Source organism: Cricetulus griseus, assembly GCF_003668045.3.
Source record: "Cricetulus griseus strain 17A/GY chromosome 1 unlocalized genomic scaffold, alternate assembly CriGri-PICRH-1.0 chr1_1, whole genome shotgun sequence".
Lineage (NCBI taxonomy): Eukaryota > Metazoa > Chordata > Mammalia > Rodentia > Cricetidae > Cricetulus > Cricetulus griseus.
The window spans coordinates 206,244,927-206,255,193 of NW_023276807.1; the positions used below are offsets into that span (position 1 = coordinate 206,244,927).

General features: G+C 41.1%; 1 protein-coding gene across 1 annotated transcript; it reads left to right on the plus strand.

The window, feature by feature from the left end:
- The first annotated feature begins 1,792 nt into the window (after positions 1-1,792).
- LOC100769156 (toll-like receptor 11) lies at positions 1,793-4,543 on the plus strand. The gene has a single exon (XM_027386482.2). The coding sequence runs from the start codon at positions 1,793-1,795 to the stop codon at positions 4,541-4,543; it is 2,751 nt and encodes a 916-aa protein (XP_027242283.1).
- Positions 4,544-10,267: the final 5,724 nt, after the last annotated feature.

Here is a 10,267-nt window from a genome sequence, read left to right on the forward strand (position 1 = left end):
AGACAAAGGTTTTCTTCTTTTGCTGCAGGAAATGAGAAAGAAATCTTCCTGAAAACTTGAAGCTGTCTCCACCACCCTCTGTTGCCTTTCTCAAAGGTAAGGAATGCTGTCCTAATACCAAAGAAATTTCTGGATGAGGCAGATGAGCAGTTAATGACACTGGCAGGGAAGAAAGCAAACCATAAAACATCTGCCTCTTCAGAGAGCCAGAGAAGGGGGCCAATGTCAGATGGGTTAAGATTTGCTACAGTGTAAGTGACCAACTGAGATGTGGTAGTTCATGATCAATCCTGTATGTTTCTCAGGGCTACAATATCACACTTGATATCTTAAGACAGAAGCTGTTATCTATCCCAGACTTCTACAGTGCCAGGGTCTCAGTACCAAGGTCATTATATCTCCTTGATCTGAGGTCTACTCCAGTCTCTGACATCATCCTAGATAAACTACAATGAAAAGGGAAGCTTGAATCAGCAGGGTACACTATTTGACACTTCAAGGCTCAGGGGAAAATAAACTTTCAAAAGGTGAAAAGACAAGCCATGACACAGAAAGATGGAGCTCAGCTAAACTAAGTGCATCTACAATGAGGTCATGCTATTTAGATGATGAAGTCCCAGTCTCCTCTCCTCTGGCCTCCTCTGAACTTCACTGAAATCTGAGGCACGGGAGCTTGAGAAAGAGAGGGCTCAATGCACAAAAGATGCCCCACTGTCTCCAGTGTGTTAGCACACAGGAGAAATGGTAACCAGAGGAAAGCAGAAACACCCATGGCATTTAGTGTTAAATCTACTCTCCTGTCTCTTCCAATCCTTTCTGGGACTTTGATGACCACTAGTTTCACAGTGGTCACTCCAAAGCCTTTCATGAGAGAAAAGCTATGAATAATGAGAATGCTGTCAGCTCACCATTACCACCATCCAGCTTCCCTGGTGCTAAGCTCCAAACTCAAATGTATCAAGACATTTTTCTTTTTGTTAAGTTTCATTAGCCAACTTTATTTCCTTAAATATTTTCCTTAACTATTTTTAAATGGTTTCTCCTTAAACTCAACCCTAAAATCCACTTAAAATATTTCCTTAGTTCTATCTGAGAACTTTTATATCATACTATTAACCCTGATAGGAAAAATAAAAACCCAAGTCTGGCACTTCCTTTTTTTTCTTTTGATTTTTTGAGACAGGGTTTCTCTGTAGAGCTTTGGAGCCTATCCTGGCACTCTCTCTGGAGACCAGGCTGGCCTCGAACTCACATAGATCCACCTGGCTCTGCCTCCCGAGTTCTGGGATTAAAGGTGTGCACCACCAAGGTGTGCACTTTCTACTTCAAGTAATTTAGCTTCATAGCCTCAAGAATAAAGGACAATAGCCTACCTGTGTCACATGGCTAAGAATTTTGTTCAGATGTAAAAGTGTCAGTAGTACTGTTCCTTTTGTCAATGTACTCTCTATTGAACAAGTCAGTTTGCTGCCTTGTTTTGGATGACAGCTTCCTCCAGTGAATTTAGCAATCTGAGCTGGTCATCCCCAGCAGGGAGATCAGACCATCATAGGCTTCTCTCAGGCCTCCTGCTGCCCTGTGATTTGGTCTCCTCTGGTTTCCTACCTGCTTGGAGTCACCCATCTGTGGGCACTTGAGTCTCTGACTTGGCGAATGTGTCACTCATTTCTTGATTATAGGGATGTTCCCAATGTGTCCCTAAATCCAAAGGATATAATGCTTATTAGTGTTCATCACTGTAAGTGTTGGTACCCAATTCTTTCCCTCTATTTTCCTAGAACCAGTGCCAAGGATGGAGAGACCTCGGTTCTGCTCTATTTTCTTCATTCTGTTGCTGTTGGCTTTGGTGAGCCTTGACTGGATCAGCTGGGCATGGACTGCCCCTGATTGCATCATAGCGGACAGCTTGCTATTTCCTAACCTTTCCTACTATGTCCAGTTCTGTACATTGGCACCAGGACTGCACCTTGTGGCATCTTGCTCAAATGTTAAAGACATGGCTCAGACACTGGAAAGAGTGCCCAGAGATACAGAGGTACTTTGCCTCCAGGGCATGGTTTCTTCTCTGCCAGCTAATGCCTTTGATGACTTCCACTCCCTACAGCTTCTGAGGCTGCAGTTGGGTGCAATCAATATTACTTCTAGGACTTTTCAAGGATTGGACCAGCTACAGTACCTTTTTTTTGAGCATCATGCTCCCTGTTGCCTGAGTCTGTTCCTCCCTCCAAATTGTTTAGAGACTCTCAGATCCCTCAGTAGTCTTTCCTTTCAAGGCTACTGCCTGAATTATAGCCAGAACATCAACTTGCCAACTAGCCTTAGGCATCTAACTCTTAGGAACAGCTGTCTGACAAAGTTGCAGGAGCTGCAAAGGCTATTTCCAAGTCTTTTGCTTGGTTCCTCTCCTACACCCAGTATCAAACTAAGGACACCCTTCCTAGAGGTTCTGGATTTATCTTACAACCTTCAGTTGAAGCAGGTAGGTGTCAGAGCCTTGCATGGCCTCAAACTCCGCTCCCTAATATTGGATGGTACCACACTGAAAACATTTGATCTCACAGGCTCAGGACTGCTCCACTTGGACTTCCTCTCCCTTGTGGGTACAGGTATAGAAAAATTGCCTGGTAGTGTCACGGGCTACTCTGAGCTTCGTGCACTTGACCTTGGGAAGAACCAAATACAAAACAACTTGGAGAATGGAGATATCCCAAGTTATAAAGCTCTGGAATTCCTTGGTCTTCATGATAACTATCTGCAATCACTTCCTATCAGGTTCCTAAGTACTCTACCCCAACTTCAGAGGCTCAACCTGTCTATGAATAAGCTGGGCCCAACCTTGGAGATTCCAGAAGGAGTATTTAGCACAAATTTAAGAGTGCTAGATCTGTCCCACAATCATCTATGTGATGTGCCCCATGGAGCCTTTCTTCCACAACTTCAGGAGCTCTGGCTGAGTGGAAATAACATCTCTAGTTTATCCAATGAGAGTATGCAAGGACTGAGGGGGCTGAGGACTCTAGACTTGAGTTGGAACCAAATTAAAGTACTCAAACCAGGCTGGCTCTCTCATCTTCCTGCTCTGACCACCTTGAACCTTCTGGGTACCTACCTAGAGATTATCTCGGGCATACAACTTCAGGGTCCCCAGATGCTGAGACATCTAAAACTGGGTTCTGTTGAAATGCTGGACATCTATCCACCCTGGTTTCCAATGTTGCTCAGCTTAGAAATACAAGCAGAAGCGTGTATTCGGTTTATGTCTCTCAGTGGAGAGCCATTCTTACTCTTGGAGAACCTTACTTTACAGGCCTCCTACGTGCTACGGCAACCAGACACAACCACAATTCATTTTCCCTCCCTGCGTCGCCTCACCTTGCGTGGCTACAGCCTCATGTTGTCAACCAGTCAACTTCAGAGATTCTTCCCACAACAGCTTCCTCTCCTGGAGCACTTCTCTATCTGGTGTGATAATGACAATGCAGTAGACCTCCATCTATTTGGGATGCCCAGGCTGCGTGTGCTAGAGCTGGGGTACCTTAATTTTTTCTATGAATCAAGTACTGTGAAGCTAGAGATGCTATTGAAGGAGTTGCCTCAGTTACAGGCACTGGCACTGAGCCACCTGAATATCAGAAACCTCTCTGTGTCCAGCTTTAAGGGATTGCACCACCTCAAACTGCTGCTGCTCAGCTCTCAGTTGGCCCTGGAGATGGACAGCAACCTCCAGGAGTTTATTCCTCAGATGCCTCCATATGTTTATTTCTCAAATGTCACCTTCACCTGCCAGTGTGAAGTTTCCTGGGTGGAGTCTTGGGCTACACAGGCCCCAAACACTTTTGTTTATGGACTAGAGAAATCCATCTGCATGGCCAATGCTTCTGATTACTCCAACACTCTACTGTTCTCCTTCCTTGCTACTCATTGCCCACATGACACTGAGTTTTGGGGCTTTCTCATCAGTTTCACTCTGGTACTTCTGCTGACCATCCTTCCTCTGATTGGTTGTCATAAATGGTCCTGGCTTCATTACCTGCAGACACTCTTGCATGCTTGTTGGTGGAAATTAGGTGGACACAGACTCAGAGGCCAATTCAACTATGATGTCTTTATATCCTATTGTGAGATGGACCAAGCCTGGGTGCTAGAAGAACTGGTTCCTGTTTTGGAGAAACCCCCTCCTGAAGGTGAGGGCTTGAGGTTGTGCCTGCCTGCCAGGGACTTTGGGATTGGAAATGACAGGATGGAATCCATGATTGCCTGCATGAGCAAAAGCAGATCCACCCTCTGTGTGCTCACGGGCCAGGCCTTAGCAAGTCCCTGGTGCAATCTTGAGTTAAGACTGGCCACTTACCACTTGATTGCCAGGCCTGGGACAGCTCGCCTCTTGCTGCTGTTTCTGGAGCCCGTTGATAGGCAGAAGCTCCATGGCTACCACCGCCTCTCCCGATGGCTCCAAAAAGAGGACTATTTTGATTTGTCCCAAGGTGGGGTGGAATGGGACACTTTCTGTGAGCAACTAAAGAGACAGCTCAGGAAAGCTTGACAAGAAAGAGAAGATTTAAGGGTGGTGAGGGATACTGCTGTGTAGAATATCCTTTCTGCAGGATAGTGCTCTGTCACCACTAGGGGACGTGCTCACCAACTTGGCGAAACGGTATGTTTAAAATGATATATTAAATCATAGTGGGGAAAAGGTCTTTTAAGACACTGCAAAATAAGGTGCACGCCTTTAATTCCAGCACTCGGGAGGCAGAGGCAGGCGGATCTCTGTGAGTTCGAGGCCAGCCTGGTCTACAGAGCGAGTGCCAGGATAGGCTCCAAAGCTACACAGAGAAACCCTGTCTCGAAAAAAAAAAAAAAAAAAAAAAAAAAACACTGGAAAATAGTCATTCAGAAAACAGTTCTGTTATGTGCTAGTTCATTCCAATACAAGATAATGATCAACACACAGCACACATAAACTCAGTGGTTTGTGCAATCCTGTGTGCATTTTTTTCCAAATGAATCCATCCTGTCATTATTAAATGCAAAATATTCACTTGTTTGGTAAAATGCTGTGCAATTCTAGAGGAATGGGTAGGGAATCAATGAGTCATTTTTTAAGTTGAAATGGTATTTTTACTTCATCAAATGTTTAATAGTGAGTTCCTCTAACTCAAGTTTCTCACACTTACAGAATTTCATTAGGTAGATCTGTTATTTTAAACCTGTATTATTCATGGGGAAATGAAACCTGGACAGACTAAGCAAGTAACTTACATCCCTGGCTCAGCTCACGAATTATTCATCTTGGACACCACACCTAGTCTTCTGTTCTCTATTTATATTGCACTTTAGCTTCTAACAAATGGCAAACATGGGGCACACTCACTTACTCACAGGTTCAAAAAACTTTGATATAATTATAAATTCCAAAAAGATGTACAGCCAGGCGTTGGTGACTCATGCCTTTAATCCCAGCACTCGGGAGGTTGAGACAGGTGGATCTCTGTGAGTTGGAGGCCAACCTGGTCTACAAAGCTACACAGAGAAACCCTGTCTCATAAAACCAAAAAAAAAAAGATGTACAATAACAAAATTGGAGTGTCATGGACCAACTAAATCCCATGTTTCAGGCATGAATGTGACAAGACATTATTACATAAATAGTGTTGTTTCAGAAGTATTTAGTACTATGGCAAAAGACTTCACATAATATTAGCACAATATTAAGACACACTGTTGAAAAGTGGCATGTAAGTCCAGATTGGAAGCTGACAGTGTACATATATAAAATGGATAAAAATGAAATGTGAAGAAGACTAGGAATACAAACCATAAAGGGACCAGAATAGCACTGAAGCTATTGACACTTCTTTATACTTCTCTGCTAGGCTTTAATAAGCATGTGTCATTTTTATGGTCATGATAAGTTATATTTCAAAAATAATAAAATACTTTGGGCCAGCAAAACATCTTGGCAAGTAGAGACACTTGTCACCAAGCCTGATGATCTGAGTTCAATCCCTGGGACCTACAAGATAGAAGAGACGATCAGCTTCTGCAAACTGTCCTCTGACTTCTACATGCACACCATGGCATGCAGGACTATTAACAACACACACACACACACACACACACACACACACACACACACACACACTAAATAAATAAATAAATAAATAAATAAATAAATAAAATGTAATAAAAAATTTAAAACAACTTTTTGAAAAAAGAGTGCTTTAGCATAGACCAGCTAGTTTAACTAATTCCTACTTTCTGTTGTCATGTGAGTATCTTTTACACCTGGATATCAAAACTTTATAAAGCTATAAGGATTAAAGAAAAGCACTGTGTACAAAACTAATATGAAGTACTAGGATACACCAAAGAAGAATCAAAATCTGTGTCTGTGCAAATGTGTGTGACTTACAACACAGATTCATGAAGCCATGGTAAAGCCGTGGGTTCTCACAGCCCAACATACTAGGTCAAATGGAGTTCCATGTGGGAAATGAATTTTGGTCACTGTTTCATGTCACATGCAGAAACTAAGCTCAAGAAGATCATACCTTTTAGATATGAAAAATAAGACATTAAACAGTCTAGAAAGTAAAGATATTTTCATCACTTTTAAATGAGAAAAATGAGCTTGTTATAAGGAACTAGATTGATTATAATATAATAGAGGGAGACATTATAGATTTAAAGAGAAATTGGGCACTAGGGAAATGTCTGGAGAGCTACAAAGATGACACCAACTAACAATCTAAGTAACAGAGAAGAGGCTACCTTAAATGCCCTCTTCTGATAATGAGATTGATGACTAATTCATATCATATAGCCTTCATCCAGCAGCTGGTGGATAAAGCAGACACCCACAGCTAAACCTTGAACTGAACTGAAATCCAATTGCAGAGAAGGAGGACTGATGAGCATAGGGTGCATACCAGGCTGGTGAAACCCACAGAAACAGCTGACCTGAACATTGGGGAGCTCTTGTTCCCCAGACTGATAACTGGGAAACCAGCATGGGACTGATCCAGACCCACTGAATGTGGGTGTCAGTGAGGAGACCTTGGAAATCTATGGGGCCCCTTGTAGTGGGTCAGTACCTATCCCTAGCATTGGAATGGACTCTGAGAGCCCATCCCACATGGAGGGATACTCCCTGAGCCTAGACACAAGGCAGTTGGCCTAGGCCCTATCCCAATGGATATGACAGACTTTGAGGACCCCCCTAGGGAAGGCCTCACCCTCCCTGGAGAACAGAAAGGGTATGGGATAGGTAGGGTGTTAGTTGGGGGGGCAGGGGAGGAGGGGAGGGAGAGGGACCTGGGATTGACATGTAAAATAATCTTTTTTCTAATTAAAATAAAAAATTGAAAAAAAGAAAAGTCACATATATGGTAGAAAAGTATTTATAATGTACTTATTTGACAAAGATACATTACAATCAAAATACATTGTATTAATATTATGTGATTGTTTTACATTTACATACATTACATGAATCATATCCAACAACCTCCTCCCAGCCCCAAGCAACGTTACCCCCACTCACCACCCTTCCAGGTTGACACTTTAATTTTCATGTAAGAGAGAAATCATGATACCTGTCTCTGTGTCTGGCAGCTCACAACCATCTGTAACTCCAGTTTGTATATCTGATGGTCTTTCTGACCCCCACAGGCATTGGGCCTGTATGTGGTACAGAGACACACATGTACTCATACACATAAAATAAATAAATAAAGTGTCTGCTAATTTTAATTGGATTACTGGTGAATTTGTTAGTCTTAGTTGTTTATAAATTCTAGATATAAACCCTTTATTAAAAATAAAAACAGATGTCAAGATTTTCTCTCATTCTTAGGCTGTGTGTTCATTCTGACTTTTGTGTTCTTTGTTGTGCAAAAATTTTGTAGCCATGTAATCATTTTTACTATGCACTTGGGGTGCCATGCAGAAAAGCATTGTCTGTGTGGTTTGAAATGTCTCTCCTAAACTTCTTTCTAGGAGATTCGGACTTCTGTTCCTCTTTGGTTTTGCTTTGTACAGGGTAAGTGCTATGGGTTAAGTTTAAAGCTGTTCTTCAGGAATATTGCACTTTGGAGCACCATTTGTTGAAGAGAAAGCCTTCAATGCAGGTTTTGTTGCTGCCTTGTTTGTTTGTTTCTTATTTTGGTATCTTTGTTGAGCATCAGTTGACTTTAGACATTGCAGGCTTGTTTCTAAGATATTGATTCTGTTCCATTGATCTACACATCTGTTCTTATGCCAGTACTACATTATTTTGTATATAATGACTGTGATAAGTCTTGAAATCAAGTATTGTGATGCCTCTAGATTTGTTTCTTTTTTTTCTTGACATAAGTAACATAATTTTTTATCTTTAAGCCTAGATTTGTTTCTTATGATTGACATTGCTTTGGTTATTTGTGGTATTTTGTGTTCCCTATGATTTTTATATGAATTTTAGGGTTTTTCTTTTCTAGTTTTGTAAATAGCATTATTGGTTTTTGGTGGGAATTGCATTAGCTCTGCAACTTGTTTGAGGTAGTATGGGCAGTTAAATGACATTAACTATTACAAGGCTATTGCAGTTTTTATTGGCATGTGAGGTCTTTTCCAGTTTTTTGGTATCTTCTTTAATATATTTTGTCATAATTTTGTATTTATCATTGTGATCTTTCATATACTAGTTTTATTTGTAGGTATGTTGTGACTCTTATGGCTTGGTTATTTCATGGTTTCTTGTTCAGCAACTATTTTTTTGAAATACAGAAAAGCTACTGGGTGGTCTGTTAATTTTGTAGGCTGGGATTTTTCTGAAAATTTTCAGTACTTCTAAGAGTTATTTTTAAAATATTTTTTTTTGTTTTTCTGCATGTAGAATATCACCTGCAAACATGAATGATTTTAGCCTTGGATTTATTGCATATAAACTTTATATTTTGAGCCATGATATTCAATTTAGCCAACGTTTTTTATCATGTAGAGGTGTTAAGTGTTATCAAGGATGTTTTACTCACCAATATGCAAAACTAACCAACTGTACATCCTATAATGAAGCCAACTTGGCTGGGTTCTTTTGGAGTGCTACCAGACGTCTTCTGGAGTATCATGCTGAAGATACTACAGGCCTTAGCCAAAGTTGGTTGCCCCAAAGTTACCATGAGACCTTGAGTGACCATCTAAGTAGCCTGCTGTTTCTGTCTTCACTTGCATCTTTGGAAGTCACATGCTTGCACTTCCTGCGTATCCTAGTAATGTTATTTTCCTTCTCAGGTCTTTGATGAGGTTGAAAACTAGACTAGCACAGCTAATATCCTCTCTTATTTTAGATAGAAAACACTAGGTACAAGACTTAGACTTTCCAGATTAGGACAGCTATCAGAGTAATCTCTGTTATATGCATTACCCTGGGACTGGACATGTAGAATGTGTCTATTGCACAGTGTTGCTCTTGATGGCTGTAGGTCTTAATTTTGTATGTTTTTACCTTTCCTTCTCCTGGAATATACTTGATATTTGTTATTATTGTATATAGTTTTTGTATCAGGCTTAAAACTTTCTTTAGATAAAAAGGGGAATTGTAGTGGCATCTTGCGGTGCCAGTGAACTTGTAGCAGTGGCCACACCCTCTGGGAGTGGTTTCAGGTTCAGACAAGACCCATTGATAAAGTAGAGGCTGCTGGCTCACAATCTCTTGGCTTGTGGAGAGCATCGGGAGAGCAGAGACCGCATCTTCTAGAGCAGAAAGACCGTGGCGGTTATTTCCTCTTATCTGTGTTAGTGCTTTCCTAATAAACACCTATTTATCATTTATCTTGGGTCTGGTGAACTCATTTGAAACTCTGCCGTCAAAGGTTCATAGAATTGAATGTTGCACTGGGGGTGTGTATGGACTTTTATTTATTAATATTATTCTCCTTAATTGATTTTTCCTTTGATCATCATTCACAGACTTTCTTTGTTTCTTCTTACTGTTTTTGTCTCAAAGCTCGCCTTAGAATCCTGCTGACATAGAATACTGCTTTCTATCCTTTCACTTTCAGAGCATGTATCACTACCAGTGAAGTAAGTTCCCTGTAGGCAACACATTGTTATATCTTAAGTTTATTCAGCCAGTAAGTATTTGTTTGTTTGCTTGTTCCTTTGTTTGAAACAGGGCTTCCTTGAGCCTAGGCTGACCACAATCTTACCCTTAGCTTTTAATCTTATAGCCTTTAACCCTTGATTCTACTTTCTCTACCCTCCAAGTTCTGGTATTACAGGCATGCAT